At 48.1% G+C, this 16,605-nt stretch overlaps 1 protein-coding gene across 1 annotated transcript; it reads left to right on the plus strand.

Annotated features, from left to right (window-relative positions):
* The first annotated feature begins 706 nt into the window (after positions 1-706).
* Positions 707-15,370, plus strand: CHRM1 (cholinergic receptor muscarinic 1). The gene is made up of 2 exons (XM_079957584.1): positions 707-803; positions 13,292-15,370. Exon 2 carries the CDS (start codon positions 13,388-13,390, stop codon positions 14,969-14,971), a length of 1,584 nt encoding a protein of 527 aa, XP_079813710.1. The 5' UTR covers positions 707-803; positions 13,292-13,387; the 3' UTR covers positions 14,972-15,370.
* Positions 15,371-16,605: the final 1,235 nt, after the last annotated feature.

Consider the following 16,605-nt stretch of genomic DNA (forward strand, 5'->3'; position numbering starts at 1 on the left):
CTGATCGGCAAGTCCTAGGCTCAGTGGTTTAACCCACAGCGCCACCCACGTCCCAGTTCCGACTGATGCTCAACTGCAAAGCTGCAACCATGGGTGTAGCCAGGGGCAGGGGGGCAGCTGCCCTCCAAATCAAGTAAATAAATAAAAATACACTAAGCCCATGGCTACCCCCTTCTCACACCCAGCCTTCTAAACAAAAGTCAGCATTTCTGCTTCCAGTTACCAAAGCAAAGGTATATTTGTGGCTTTCTTTCTTTTTTTTTACAGTAAGGATTTTTTTATAAAAAAAAAGCTGGAAAGTGCCATAGGCCAACAATGGAGCTTAAATGCTTGATGCCCCAGGTTCAACCCCAACATCTCCAGATAGGGTTAGGATCGGATTCTCTGCCTGAAACCCTGACGAGATCTGCTGCCAGTCAGTGCAGACAATATGGAGCTAGATGGGCCAATGGTCTGACTCAGCCGAAGGCAACTTCCTATGCTACTAATCCATTTCGTATTTGTCAATTCCATAACAACCTTCTAAAATCCTCCCACAAAGCCAGGAGTCTCACTCTTGGTCTCGTATCCAGCAGAGGGAGCGAAGGAGAGGAGGATGGTTTATTGGAGTGCTGGGTGGGTGTTTTTTTCCCTTCTTCTTCCAGTCTGCTGTTTGCTCCCACTACCAGACTTCCCAGAAAGAGCAAAAGCCCTCGGCTGGAGACCAGGCAAGTCTTCAGTGAGTCTCAAAGGAACCAGAGAGGCCAGCAGGCATCTCACCTGGATGGGCTATGATCCGAGAACCTGAGTCAGGGCTCAGGAAGGTAAGTGAGGCATTCATGTCAACTGCCTTGTAGCCTTTAGAGATCGACACGATCTAAGGCACAGCTGAGGCCATTTCCAGACAATCTGTTTTCATGAGCATTCATCCTGTCTTGTTTGCACAAAGTTTGCGGGGAGGCTAAGACAACCGTGGCAATTTATCTAGCACTTGTTCTGATTTGTTTGTGGGCATGTTAGATGGCGTAGCATCAAAGCAACGGCTATCCCACAATTTATTGTGCATTGCCTATCGTTTTCCTTATAAAAAGAAGTCTGGGGGGGGTTGCGGGGGGGGGGGGAGTTTGTTGTGCAAATGCTCCAAATTAGCCTGAATTGCGCAACCTGAATTTGCCAGCATGTGGCTGATTCCTACCAAAACTGTTGACTGCCTGGAAAATGCTTTTGTTCAACGTAATGAGAAATTATAAATGCCTGGAAAATGCTTTTGTTCAATGTAAGGGGACAAATCCTGGCGAATTGACCCAGGACAGTGACTCTCAGGCCTAAAAACCAGCCTCATTACCCACTGAGCTCTTTTGATATTATCTGTCTGTGTCAAATCACTGATGGTCGGTGGATTGTAGACCTAAACATCCACAGTTATTCTGTGGCATAAAGCTTTCAGCTGCAATAAAGAGTCTAGTTTTATTGTGCCACAAGGCTCTTTCTGTGTTTGTTTGCCTGAATAGGCTAGCACAGCTGCCTCACTGGAACGTAGTGTTAGATTTAATATAGACTAGATGCTCATTAGAAATAAACACATTTCACCTAGAAATGAAAGACAAATTTGATTCTGTTCGCATTTGAAGGCAAGCCTACCTCATTCAAACCCAGCAAACCTTGACGGTTCTCAGAATATGGCAAGGCAGTTCTCGGGCCAAGTGACATGTACCAAAATAGAAGCGCTGGGGTAAAATGTGTGTCTATGCATGTAAAGCCAAAAATTAGCATGCAGAAAAATTGCACTATATTAGAGGAAATTGCTTTGCGAAAAATGTGTATGATGGGCAAAATTGCATACCAAAAAAAAATGTGCATAGCAGGAGAAATTCATCCTAAATTGAATTTTCACAAGCCCTTTAAAAACAGCATTCACAAACCGCCATGGAAATGTGGAGGGAAACCAAAACTGAGACATTCACCCATCAAATGAAAAATTGTGGGAAAGAATTTTGCTTGCCGTTTAACAACAGAAAGAATTTCCTCAACAGACACACAGAAATGCTTCCTGCCCATCCTGTGCCCTTGGAGGTTGGAAGGGGATGGTTTGCATCGCAAGTGTAGGTCAGATGGCAGAAGAGAAACACTTGTGGGCTACAGTGAGGAACCACGGGCAAGAGAAGGCCTGTTTGTTAATCGTGCTCACTCAGAAGCATTTCCAATTCATTTCAGAAGGATTTACTTCCAAGCAAATTGGTTTTGCTTGGAATGAGAAAGCAGTGCTGTTCTCATTTGAACAGAGAACCCAGAATTAGTACCAAGAAGACTGTTTTATGTGTACCTCACCTTTTCCAGATTAAGGGACCCATTGCCCCTGCTCCAGAAGGGTTGTGGGACATCGTACGTGTGACGTCATGCATGCGCAATGGGCCCCTCCAATGTTGGGCGCAACTCAGCATCCCTGGCCTGAGACATGGAAGACCACTGGGGACCTTGGACCCGCCAGTATCTCTCAGCCCAAGCCTACCTTTCAGGGCTGTTGTGAGGATAAAATTGGGAGAGGGGAAGAGAACCATGTACGCCCCCTTGCGGTCCAAGAAGGAAAAGTGTCATTATAATGTAAAGGATTCTCAGAACAGAGAAGCATGGGATTCCCCCTCTCCCCAAAGCAAAGTGACTATATGCTCAGAGGCACTGCCACCATCACTTTCTGTAACAATGTGCTGCTGCTTGCGAGGGAGCGCTGAGTTTCCGTTTTCTGAAAATGCATATAACAATTTGTCCCCACATACCACCCCAAGAAACATTCCATGTTAACTGAATCACTTTAAAAGGTAAAGGTAAAGGACCCTGACAGTTAAGTCCAGTCGCAAACGACTCTGGGGTTGCAGCGCTCATCTCGCTTTACTGGCCGAGGGAGCCGACGTTTGTCCGCAGACAGTTTTTCTGGGTCATGTGGCCAGCATGACTAAGCCGCTTCTGGCGAAACCAGAGCAGCGCACAGAAAACGCCGTTTACCTTCCCGCCACAGTGGTACCTATTTATCTACTTGCACTGACATGCTTTCAAACTGCTAGGTTGGCAGAAGCTGGGACAGAGCAAAGGGAGCTCACCCCGTCATGGTGGGGATTCGAAGCACCGACCTTCCGATCAGCAAGCCCAAGAAGCTCAGTGGTTTAGACCACAGCGCCACCTGCATCGCTTTAATTCTGTGCTATTGTGCTCAGTACGGTTACTCTGATAGAAAGGTTGCTTGCTAATTTTCAGTGCTTTGTAATTATCTGGAGCTGCATTGAGCGCGGTGTCATTGTTGGGGGAGCAGTGTACAGAAAATCAGTCAAATCAAATGTCTTTCTGGGCCAAGCCATGGCACTGGAAAGAGGTTCATGGGCTCAATCCTGCGCGCTCGAATGAAAAGTTCCAAACACTTCAGTGTTTAGAAGCTCTCACAAGTTCTGTGGAATTGCAAGCACGTGGCTTAAGCAGACGGGGAGAGCTTATATGGGGAAGATATGAGACAAATGTTCCACTTCTCTGGAGAGAGCTGAGTGGGGGCTCACTTCCCCAGTCCGCCCCCCGCCCCCAGCAGTAACATTAACCACCTGCCAGTGAAGGCAGCCTCAAAAGTTTCCTGCAAGCTTTGCAATGCACATGTGCTACGTTTTATTCTTTTCACATAGCTTTTGGAAGATCTGGTTTCTCTTTCCCACAGCAAAAAAAGGTGGGAAAAGTCAAGACACCCCACCCCATGCAAGGGACAGGTGAATCTGTCCAACTTGATTTTCCTGGTTCTCAATTTTCCAGCCTTAATTTCACTTCTCCGCTATTTTACATCAGTTTCTGATCTTTTGTTTTTAAGTCTTCATGAAATTCCATCAGCATTTTAGTGCGATTTTTCATTCCCCCCAAAAAAAAGCTTAACAACTTTTGTGTCCTGAATTTTCCTTCTAGAAACAAGGCACTCCTACCCTTGTTGTTGTTGTTTAGTCATTTAGTTGTGTCCGACTCTTCATGATCCCATGGACCAGAGCACGCCAGGCACTACTGTCTTCCACTGCCTCCCGCAGTTCGGTCAGACTCATGTTTGTAGCTTCGAGAACACTATCCAAACATCTCGTCCTCTGTCGTCCCCTTCTCCTTGTGCCCTCAATCTTTCCCAACATCAGGGTCTTTTCCAGGGAGTCTTCTCTTCTCATGAGGTGGCCAAAGTATTGGAGCCTCAGCTTCAGGATCTGTCCTTCCAGTGAGCACTCAGGACTGGTTTCCTTCAGAATGGATAGGTTTGATCTTCTTGCAGTCCATGGGACTCTCAAGAGTCTCCTCCAGCACCATAATTCAAAAGCATCAATTCTTCGGCGATCAGCCTTCTTTATGGTCCAGCTTTCACTTCCATACATCACTACTGGGAAAACCATAGCTTTTAATATACGGACCTTTGTTGGCAAGGTGATGTCTCTACTTTTTAAGATGCTGTCTAGGTTTGTCATTGCTCCTACCCTACCCTTGACCACTGGCTTTGCTTCCCAGCTTCCCGTTGGAGCGTCTGCTTGGCAACTGTGAGGAAAGGATGCTGAACTAGACGGGCCTTTGGTGTGGTCCAGCAGAGGCAGCCAGGCTCTCCTTATGTCCCTGTGTTAGATTCCCTTCAGGGGCCTTGCTGGACCCCTGGCAAGGTTGTAAACAACTGCCTTCTGTTTCAAATTAAGGCTTTTAGAAGGAGAGAAATTAAATAAGGGTAAGCAGGCAGACGGTCCCCGACTCTGGGCATCAATTGAGAATGGATGCGTCTGCAGATATAAAAGACACCATTATGTAATGCATCAGATCCTAGGTCTATCTGCACCGCCACTCGTTTCTAACTGCAGCTAGGCTGGTGCTTTTGGAAAGTCAGATGCTGGCTATGAAACTGGACATTTGTACTTGATAAGCCCACCTTTCCTCCAAGGTGGCAGACATGGTTCTTCCCTTTACATCCTACCCTCACAACGACCCTGCAAGGTAGGTTAGGCTGAGACGGCAACAACCTTTGAACATCAATGTGCACAGAACAGATCATGTTTATTAATACTATAGTCAAAATTACAAAACGCAAACAAACCGTTCAAGTTCATTCATCCGCTGCAAGAACAGAACAGGAGTTAAGGTCACGCTAAGGGATGCGGGTGGCGCTGTGGTCTAAACCACTGAGCCTCTTGGGTTTGCCAATCAGAAGGTCGGTGGTTCGAATCCCCACAACAGGGTGAGCTCCTGTTGCTCCTGCCAACTTAGCAGTTCGAAAGCACACCCAAAAGTGCAAGTAGATAAATAGGTACTGCTCTGGCAAGAAGGTAAACGGCGTTTCCATGCGCTGCTCTGGTGTCAGTGTCCTGTTGCGCCTGAAGCGGCTTAGTCCTGCTGGCCACATGACCTGGAAAAACTGTCTGTGGAGCGGACAAACGCCGGCTCCTTCGGCCTATAAAGTGAAATGAGCACCGCAACCCCAGAGTCATCTGTGACTGGACTTAACTGTCAGGGGTCCTTTACCTTTACCTTTTTAAGGGTTTATTTGCATCCCACCATTCCCCCAAGGAGCTCAATATGGCAGAGATTATTCTTCCCCCCACTCCCCATTTATCCTTACAACTAAGGTGAAGCTGAGAGACAGGTGCTTGACCTAGTGAGCTTCATGGCAGAGCAGGTGTTGGAATCTGAGTCTCCCAGGTCATAGTCCAACCCTCTAACCACTACACCACACTGTGTCTCGACATGGAGGTTTTTGTTACTTGGTGCTGGAGGGAGCAATTTATATCATCCACCTGCAAAAATAAAGACGGACAAAGTTTCCCCACTCCTCTTTTACGGCAAAGCCTCTCTGCTCGTGCTCAGATGTAGGCCACGTCAGGTGACCTGTTTATTGAGCATTCCTCCTAATTTGTTTGCAGGCAACGCCTGTGGGGTGGCTAAACGTCATCGGCTATTTACTGAGCATTTTTGCAGAGAGGTCAGGTGAGGTTGCATCAAGTCATCGTTTATCCCACACTTTCCCGTGTGTATTCCTGATGCTTTGATGTACTTTAATTGTACAAACCTTCAATTCCTCCCGCAAAAACATTTATTAATTTTTACTTTCGTAAAAACATTTCAAGGCAGCATTACAATATCTAAGAATAAAATCAGCAAGAAGCATCCGCAAAAGCATTGTAAAATGCCAATGAGCTAAAAAAAAGAAAATTCATGTTGCAAAGGATTCCTAAGTTGAAAACAGTGCCATTCCAGACCCTCCAAGTGTTTCTGAGTTGATCCTGGAATGTCCCCATTTTCCTTAGGGCAATCCTATTTTCATCAGTTAAATGTTGGAGCGTATGGAGTTATGCAACCCCTGAGCCAAGGAGATAAGTAACTATACAACCTATATAAGACATCTGAGGGTAGTCCTATATAGGGAATTTAAAAAAAAAGTTTACTGTTTTATTATGTTTTTATATATGTTGGAAGCTACCCAGAGTGGCTGTGTGGAGCATCATCATTGAATAGGACATCCCTATTTTCATCAGAGAAATGTTGGAGGGTCTACATTCCCCTTATCACAAAATGTCCAATGGGAGGTAGCTCAGACCCTCCCGATTTTCCAGCAACAGTCCCGAATTTACAGAAGCCATCCTGGTTTCTGATTTGATTCCAGAATGTTTTCCTTAGGACGTCCCGATTTTCAACAGAGAAATGTTGGAGGGCATGCTGGTTTGTTGCGCAAGACCTCCAAACCAACTTAATTCATTGCGCAACCTGCACTAACTGGAATTTGTGACTGAATCGCACCTGAAAATAGCAACTGTTGGAACTGTACTGGAGCAATACTTCACACAGCTTCCATGTACATTACGAACCTTTGTGACACTGAAAGTAATGATTAGCGCCCTGCCCGTGGAGCTGTGGAATGCCACCACCTCTGGCCGCAGCCAATCGGGTGCCACATTCCCTGCTCTCCCATGAGCATCCATGCAACGCACCGCCCTTTCCACGCACCAAACCCCAAAATAGAACAGCACACTGACTTACAGCAGCGGCAGAGAAAGAGAGGAAGGCAGGCAGCGCAGAGGTGTCACTCTGTGATTTTATTCCATAAACACAGTGTGAGTAAGAACACGCTTTGGCAGATTCCAGAGGGTTCAAGAAAGTGAGACGTGAAACATTCCCACAAATGCACGCCAATATTGTGAGTCACACACCAATTGAGGCTGTTGTATTAGGGCTGCCCAACAAACCTCCCTCTACCCTGAGCCAGCCCCCACCCAGCCACCTACCTGCCCGCTTTTGAACTTACAACCCATCCCGGGGGTAGCACTCCCTCTCAGCTTCTTGTTCTCTACAGTGGTGGAGGAAGGGGGTGTAGTGGGTGTGGGCTGCCTCAGGTGTCATCACTGAGGGCGTGTGTGACAAAATGACAAAAATATGAGATTTTAAAAATAATAATTAAAAAATGGGCTCACGAAACTTTTAAGTTCAGACAAGAAATGCAATGAAATGCGGCTGGCCCTGGGCGCCACACTGGGGGCTGGCACTTACCGTGGGGCCTGCAGCATGCCCGAGCCACGCGTCTCTCCTGGGAGTGACGTGGTGGCTTGAGCGACTGCAGGCTTGGCGCTGCCTGAAACGGCAGTGTGGAGCTTGCATTTGCCCACTGCCTCTCTCTCAGCCGCCCTACAGCTGAGGGGGAGGTGGCAGAGAGGCTCCACGCAGCACACCCCACCTCCGGCTGCAGGATGCGTGCACCGCACTGGGCAGCCGAGCGGCTAGCTACGCCGCTGGTTCTTTGGTCCCAAGGCTCATCCATGATTCCATGATTCCTAGGCATGGGTCCAAGAGGTATTTCCTTTTGTCCTACTGCTTTCCCCAGGAAAGCCCATTGTTTACCACTGAATCAGAACAAAAGTCAATCAGGTTTGTTACAGATTGGCATTGTTCCGATTCAGCGGTAATAATGATGAGAAGAACTTTATTATTTGTACCATGCCTACCTGACTGGATTTCCCCAGCCACTCTGGGTGATAGACACAAAACCCTGCCACAAACACTATGCAATAGAATGAAAATGTCATCAACACCCCCCACAACCCCCTCCCTCTCCCTCCACCTCTTCCCCCCCAAAAAGTCTATGACAATAGTGGCAGAATCTAGACACATATTAAAAATGTTGTGAAAATGCTTTTTTAAAAAAGTTTTGAAATATATATTGAATTTGCCATAGCTCACCATCGCCATCTAGTGTCACATTTCTATAATGCACTTTACAACACACTTAAAATGTTTCATTTGCAGCTGTATAGTTGAGTCCAGTGTCTCATACTGAATGTAAATGAACTGTGAGAAAAGATGCTATGAATTTAAAGTGGAGATGCTACATGTACTTTTCCTTGCTTATTTGTTTGTTTTCTATCACAAAAAATAATGAAAACAAAATTAAAAACAAACAAACAAACAAACAAACAAACAAAAAGAGTGCCTTTCCCACAGGGAGAGCCGTGGGGTGAAAGAAAAACGTCTCATACCCATGCCTAGAAACTGCGGGATAAAGGGAAGTGTGGATGAGCCCATCATGTAGAAGTCCGGAAGATGGGGACAAAAATGTTCCTGGCTCCATGTTTCTCTGCATTATCTCTACTCCCAGGCTGGGGCCAGTTTGCAAGGAGACACTCCCTTAATTAGACAATGGCCAGCAAGGGGACGAGCTGCTGCCCAATTCATCACAAGGGCACAACACTTGCCCCACCCTGGGCACCGGCAACCCACGCTATGCCCCTGGCTGGGCAAGTCAGGAAGGCCCCCTGATTCTCCTTTCTCCAGCCCTTCTGTTTTCTTTTCCCAATTGTAACGGCAGTCGCAGCTTAGGGCAGGTTTCCGCTGCCTGTGTCGTACTACAATTCCCAAACTTCCTGGAGCTTCGATCCTGTTTGTCAGGGTTAATTTTGTCCTTCTAATGTCCCAGAGAACTAATGTTTGGGCAGGAGAACACACTGATGTTTTACCCCTCTCCCTGGGTCAAATTCCTCCGTCTCCCAATTCTGGCACCCGAGAGATTGCCTCTTGTTGACAAATAGAAGGCAGGCCTCCTCTGGCTTGGAGCACCTACATAGGCACAGGATATTCCAGATGGCTTAGCGCTCTCGAGCCCAAAGATGTACAGACCGAGGAGGAGGGTGGCAAGAGCAGCTCTTTCCCCATCAGCACCTCCATGATGACATCCAGAGCTCCATTCATCAAAAGCTAATGTAAATATTTTCCGCCAACGGACGGATGCCTAAGAGAGGCAGCGTTCTCGACCACGCTCCGCTCTTGGCCCGATCCGCAAGACACGTGCACCTGGCCTCCTCACTTGGCAAGCCCCTCTCCTCCCTGCCTTGGTAGAGGTTTAGAAACTATTTGGAGCAGGCAAGAAAAATCACAGCCCAAAAATACGAGGATGAAGCAGGCTGGTGCCGTAAGCCTGGCACCTGGGTCTAGAGAATTGGGGGCAAGGGGGGGGTGGATTTCAGTCTGGTTCATGTTGAAAAGGAAGCCTCCCTGCTTTGCCCTTTCCAAAACAAGGCATGCAATCCTTCGAAGACAGCACTGCTTCAAATTTGGTGGTGCAGTTCTGCAAGCAAAAATTGTGTACCAAAAAATGCATGTAGTGGAGAGCAATGGGCACAGAAATGCATGCATTGGTGAAGTTAACATAGAATGGTGTGTTATATTAGGGGAAATGGCAAAAGTGTGGCTGTCTCACAGACTGCTTGGGTGCAGAGGAATGGTGGGAGAGGAACCAGCTGGGGAACGCCTGAGGGAAGAAGGCTCAGGGCCTGGGGAGTGGTGGTGGGACGGCAAGGGGAGGTCAGAGGGAGGAGCCTGAAGCTGAAGAAGAAACAGAAGCAGAAACTGAAGCAGGCGAGAGCAAGGAGGGTGGCCAAGAGGCAGGGATGAGTCACGGGTGTCTCTCCCTCCTGCTGCGACAAGCTCCCATCCCTGCTGGTCTCCCAGAACCAGGAAAGGTATGAAGAGAGCAGAGGAGGAATTAGCTTCGCACAGGCGCTGTCTCAGATTGCATGGGGGGAACCCTGGAGAGGAGTCCCTGGGATTTCACACCACTTGGAGATTGGGGTGGCATGTAACCCTGCTGCCTGGGTGACTGTGGGCCAGTCACTGCCTCTCTCTCCACCTAACCTTCCTCACAGGGTTGTTGTGAGGATAACATGTACACCACCTTGAGCTCCTTGGAGGAAAGATGGAATAAAAATATAACAACAACAACAACAACAACAACACTTTCCACTGCATGCTTGGGGTAATCCAGATTAGGACCACAGCAGGGTGGGTGCAGGGTGTCAAAGCAAAACTGGGTGGAGCAGTACATCTGCATTTTACCTCTGTGCAGAAAACGAGTTTCCACACACTTGCACCCCTCTCTCCATCTTCCACCTAGGCAAGAAAGAGCATTACCAGACTCTAAGGGCACATTCCAGCCAGGCACAAACACTGGGGGTTCAAAGCAAGACCAGTGAGACTGCAGCCTGGGGAGAATCCTTAGGACCAGATGGAGAGGCTTGGAGGGCTACTCCCCCACCCCCGCCATTCTTGAGGGTTTCCTGTTCCTGTTCTATTGCATGGCAGCAGTTCCACCAAGATCTCAATTGCAGAAGAGTCTGTTCTATCACTTAAAAAGGTAAAGGGACCCCTGACCATTAGGTCCAGTCGTGGCCAGCTCTGGGGTTGTGGCATTCATCGTGCTTTATTGGCCAAGGGAGCCGGTGTACAGCTTCCGGGTCATGTGGCCAGCATGACGAAGCCGCTTCTGGCAAACCAGAGCAGAGCATGGAAACGCCGTTTACCTTCCCACCGGAGCGGTACCTATTTATCTACTTGCACTTTGACGTGCTTTCGAACTGCTAGGTTGGCAAGAGCAGGGACCGAGCAACGGGAGCTCATCCCGTTGTGGGGATTCGAACCGCCGACCTTCTGATCGGCAAGTCCTAGGCTCTGTGGTTTAACCCACAGCGCCACCCGCATCCCCTGTTCTATCACTTACCCGAGTTCTTTTTTAACTTGAACTTGGAACCTCCTGCATACCCAGCAGGTCCTTCCCCTGAGCCACAAGCCTCCCTGTTTTAATCAGGCCTCAGCTTCCTTCTCTCCCAAGGTGCCTCTGTGGTGCCAGGAGGTTCTGTTTGAACTCGTGACTATGGAATATTGACACAAGGGGAAGACAGAGAAGAAGTGGGCGAAGCCCCACAAGGAGCAGTTTTGAAAGGAACAGCAGCCGGCTCTTTCTACTTGAGAAACCCACCACTGCCGCCGTCACCCTCAGCTGCCCCTTGGTGGACAGGAGGGAGAGAAAGAAAGGAGAAAGGAAGGAGGAAAAAGATCAAAGGAGACCTTCCAAGCTGTCCAGGGAGGGGCAGGAGGTGAGGTGAGGACATTGTAGACCAAAGCAGCCGTTTCCCCCATATCCCATATGGCAGGCCTTCAGGTACGCTAGATTTATTTTCTTAGATCACCTGCAGACTGTCGCCATTTGCTACTGGGTCAAGGTACTTGGGTTAATTCACAAAGCCTAAACAATTGGGGCTCAAAAGACCTTAAAAATCCTTCCTGATTCCTTATGCTCCACCATGAGCCTTGAGATCCTCTGTTGGGGCATTTCTAGCGGTTTCCCCATACCCCTGAGGTTTGGCCTACCTTTGCAAGGGTCCAGAGCCTTAGGATGGTAAGCCTTGCCCTGTGGAACTCACTGCCAGTAGACGATTTGGCAGAAACCATCCCTTTCTTCCTTCAGATGCCTTCTGAGAATGGCACACCCTCCAACATTTCTCTGATGAAAATAGGGACATCCTACTCAACAACAACAATTTTATTATTTATACCTCACCCATCTGACTGGGTTGCTTCAGATGTCTTCTAAAGGTTGGGGGGGTGCTTCAGATGTATAGTTACTTATCTCCTTGGTTCGGGGGTCCAATAATGCCATACTCTCCAACATTTACCTGATGAAAATAGGAATGCCCTAAGGAAAAGCGGGACATTCCAGGATCAAATCAGAAACCAGGACAGCTTCTGTAAATCCAGGACTGTTCCTGGAAAATAGGGGCACTTGGAGGGTCTGGAATGGCACCCTTTTCAACGCTGGCCTCCTTTGCAATATGAATTTTCTCTTTTTTAGCTCATCGGCATTTAACAGTGGATGCTTCTTGCTGGTTTTATTCTTAGATATTGTAATGCTGCCTTTTTACTTTTATGAAAGTAAAAATTAATAAATGTTTTGCAGGAGGAATTTAAGGTTTGTACATTAAAGTGCTTTGATGCAACAAACCCACTTAAAACACACACACACACACACACACACACACACACACCCCAGACTTTTTGCAGTTGGAAATGTGATGGGGAGATGGATGAGCGAATGATTGGTAAGATGTGTAAATGCCCTGCAAGCAAATCAAGATGAATGATCCATATCATGTCATCTTCCCACAAGCCAAACAGAATGAATGGCTATTAGCCACAATGGCTATACACTACCTCTGTTATTGGAGGCAGTGTGCCAGTTGCTCGTAATCACAAGTGGAGATTTCTCTGCTATGCTCAGGTCCTGCTTGCAAGCATCTGGTTGGAAACTGAGAACAGGATGCTGGACAAGATGGGGCTTTGGCCTGATCCAGCAGCCAGGCTCTTCTTATGTTCTTGCAAATGTTCAGTAAAGACAGGGCATTGCCTAACCTCCACTTAAGCACCGTGCAGGCAAATTGAGACAAATGCATACCCCACAAGTGTCCCGAAAATACCGGGGCATCCTTTTTTAATCACTAGAGACTAGTGGCCATTTTGGATGCCACGATCTCGCGCAATTTCACAGTGTGATTTCCCCCTGAAAAATGTGCTCCCCACCCCAGGTCAAGAGCCTCATGCTCTACCATGGTGAAGCTTTTCCCATAATTGTATGAGAAAAGGCTTAACCTGTTGAGCTTCCACTTAGAAAATAAGACAGAAGCCAGAAAAGTGCATTGAAGGGGGAGGTTGAAACAGGAGCTCTTTAGGAGATCAGGGATTTATATCGCCTGGGGTCCAAACAGGAAGTGCATCAATCATAGCTCTGACTTCACTCATTGGCTAAAATGTCTTACAAGTGGAACAGGCAGGTTGTCTCATTTCACAGATTTCACTTAGGAGGATACCTGCACATTTTGCTTTGCAACTGTTTTTCTAAGAGGACTAGAAAAAAAAGGCTCAGAGTTGGAGCGGGGATCTATCTAGGACCACCAATGTAGGCTTTGCAGGCATTGGGTTACGTTACTTACTTCTGTCTCCATTCCTCTCCTTCCAGGTGAAGTCCTTGAGCTGAAGGACAGTCTGCAACTGCCACTTCCTTTTAATCTGAAGTGGCCGTCAGAAGTAAAAAAGGACCTTGTTCCACATACCCATGTGGCTGTCTTCTTGGAACCCTTTTCTAGATGGTGGGCAGGAGAGACTTCACGGTGACACCATGAACATCTCAAGCAACCCACTAGCTCCAAACGACACCCTGGAACCCACCAAGCCTTCTTCAGAAGGTGGGCACTCTCTTTGGGAGGTGGTCTTGATCATTTTGACGACGGGGATCATCTCCTTTGTCACTGTGGTGGGGAACCTTCTGGTGATGATCTCTTTCAAGGTCAACCGGGAGCTGAAGACCGTCAACAATTACTTCTTGCTCAGCTTAGCTGGCGCCGACCTAATCATTGGAGCCATCTCCATGAACTTGTACACCACCTACATTGTCATGGGGCGGTGGGCGATGGGCAGTGTGGCCTGCGATTTGTGGCTGGCCCTGGACTACGTTGCCAGCAACGCGTCTGTCATGAACCTGTTGGTCATCAGCTTCGACCGCTACTTCTCCATCACCCGCCCGCTCACCTACAGAGCCAAGCGGACACCCAAGAGGGCCGCTGTTATGATAGGCTTGGCTTGGCTGATCTCCATTATCCTGTGGGCACCCGCCATCTTGTTCTGGCAGAACTTTGTCGGCAAGCGGACAGTCCCCGAGGACGATTGCTACATCCAGTTCTTCTCTGTGCCAATCATCACCTTCGGAACGGCCATTGCGGCCTTCTACCTCCCCGTCATCATAATGGTGGCTCTCTACTGGAAGATCTTCCAGGAGATCCAGAAGAGAGCCAAGGAACTATCTGGACTACAGGGCTCAGAGTTTGGGAACAAACCCCAGGCTGCCTCCAGAATACCCCCAAACAGTGGCAGCGGGGGCAGCAGCAGTAGCAGCTCAGAGCCATCCCATGCTGTCGCTGCTTCCTCTGCTGTGGTTGTCCTTCCTCTGCAGACATGCTGCTTTCCTGCTGGGCAGAGGGCCGGGGGCCTGTTCGTAGACCAAAGCAGCAATGGCAGCTGGAACAACACGGAGGACGAGGAAGTGGAGGAGGCCTCTGCCGACTCCTTGACGTCATCCGAGGGCGAGGAACAGCCCTTCGAAGTCCACACCATCTGCTCAGCAGTCATCCGCCTGCCCATGATCAACACTGTCCTGCAGCCACCGCGGCCAGGTCAGTGCCAAGATCCCAAGGCAGCGTCCGGTAGGAACTGGGCGGGCGGAAAGGTCCTCGTCGGGATCCCAAGGCAACCTCCGGTCATGGAGAACAAGCTCAAGAAAGCAGCGATGCCACCACTGATGGAGAAGACTCCAGCAGCGGCCAAGAGCCAAGCCTTCAGGAGGAAGAGGAGGAAGAATCGTGTCTCCAAAAGGAAAACACTCTCTCTGATGAAGGAGAAGAAAGCAGCCCGGACGCTCAGCGCCATCCTTTTGGCCTTCATCATCACCTGGACTCCCTACAACATCATGGTGCTGGTGTCGACTTTCTGCCAGGGATGCATCCCCAAAGGCCTTTGGAAACTGGGGTACTGGCTTTGCTATGTCAACAGCACCATCAACCCCATGTGCTACGCCCTCTGCAATAGGTCATTCCGGACCACCTTCCGGATGCTGCTGCAGTGTCGTGGGGGTCGGCGACGCTAGAGGGAGAAGGGAGCAACTCCTAGGTGGCGCTGGTCCATTGAGCAGGGGGCACGAAGACCCCGATGTGGTGCATAAAATAAGGAAGGGCAAACAGAGAGGGGGATGGAACAGAGATCCTTCCCAATTTTAGGGCTAGGTATTTATATTTTGGAACTATGATATGCCTGGGTATGTTTCCAGAATTCAGCACTGCAGAGGTGGTCTCCCCCATAATGGATGCTTAAATATATATATACTTTTAAGCTCAGAAGACATTTTGCTCCTAAGAACATAAGAACCACTGGGACACTCCATCCTAGACCAGGACATAAAGGCTTCAACCACCTAGACCCCCAGAATCTGGTATTCAGAAGTAGGCTGCCTGTGAAAAAAATCGTTCCAGAAAATAAAGTGTTCCTCAGCCAAGGAAGCAGAGTAAGTTGTAGGGAAGGTGCAGATTGAATCAGTATCCCTTCGTTATTCGGATTTTGGAATTTATAGGCTTATTGGCAGAGACTTTATGAGAGAGAGAAAACCATAGGTGTATCCAACTAAGTTCTCAGATCAGACCCATTGGAATGAATGGATCTAAGCTACATTAACACTAGCTAAAACCCTATCCACATCATTCTTGTTTGCCTTGCTCATTGTTTCTGTTGTTAGAAGGACAATAAAAACGAGTGCTTTACAAATCCTATGTAGAATGGTGGAAGTTGTTGGGTGGAAAAGAGAAGGGGAGACACAATAGTCTTCAGCAAGTCCGTGTTGTACAGAAGAGGGAACAGACTTACTGTTGTTTGCCTCTCCAGAAGGCAGAATTGGGAGCAATGGGTGAAAATTGCAGGGAAGCTGTTTTGGCCAAAGATTAGGAGAAACTTTGTAATGGAAAGAGGTGTGCAGCAGTGGAACAGAGCGGGCTGCCCAGGAAGATGGCAGGCTCTCCTTTGCTGAGGGCATCTGAGCAGAGCCTGGAGAGTTATCACTTTCAGCCTAACCTACCTCACAGGGGTGTTGTGAGGATTAAAATGGGATGGGGGTGGGAAATCGTGTATGCCACCTTGAGCTCTGTGAAGGACAGGTGGGGTATAAATGTAATGTAATGAAATGAGTAAGTTATAGATCCTGCTCAGAGCAGGTAGTTGGGCTAGATAAACATCTAACGCCATTTCCAGCTTTTAACGATTCTATGAACTTGCTTCACCTTTTCAAAAAAAAAAAAAAAAAGCATGCAATCTTAATGTCGCCCATGATTACAAATAAGGCCGTGGCCCAATGAAAGAAGTGTGAGCTACTTAATCCACTGAGCATCCATTAAATCTGCATAAATGTACAATTTTGAAGGGAACGCAAGCTTCTTGGGCTTCAGATAACGCAGGGATTTCCAACGTGGCACCCGTGTGCGCAAGGATAACTTTGAGGTCTTCCCCTGATGCTTGGGGTGCCTCTGCCCTCTCCCCCTCCCAGTACCCCCTTAGTCAAGAGGTGGGGAAGCTCCCATGTAAAGTACATAGACCTGAAGGAAGAAATTGGAAAAGCGACATTCGTTCCCACTTCCTCTTTCAGCTCTAAGTACTTTTCAAGGCTCAGATTAATTCTATTGTGTCTAACCTTCACCCAGATGACTGGGAAACATAAGGAGTGTGTGTGGCGCACTC

This window comes from Podarcis cretensis (genome assembly GCF_951804945.1).
Source record: "Podarcis cretensis genome assembly, chromosome: 16".
NCBI classification, from domain to species: Eukaryota; Metazoa; Chordata; class Lepidosauria; order Squamata; family Lacertidae; genus Podarcis; species Podarcis cretensis.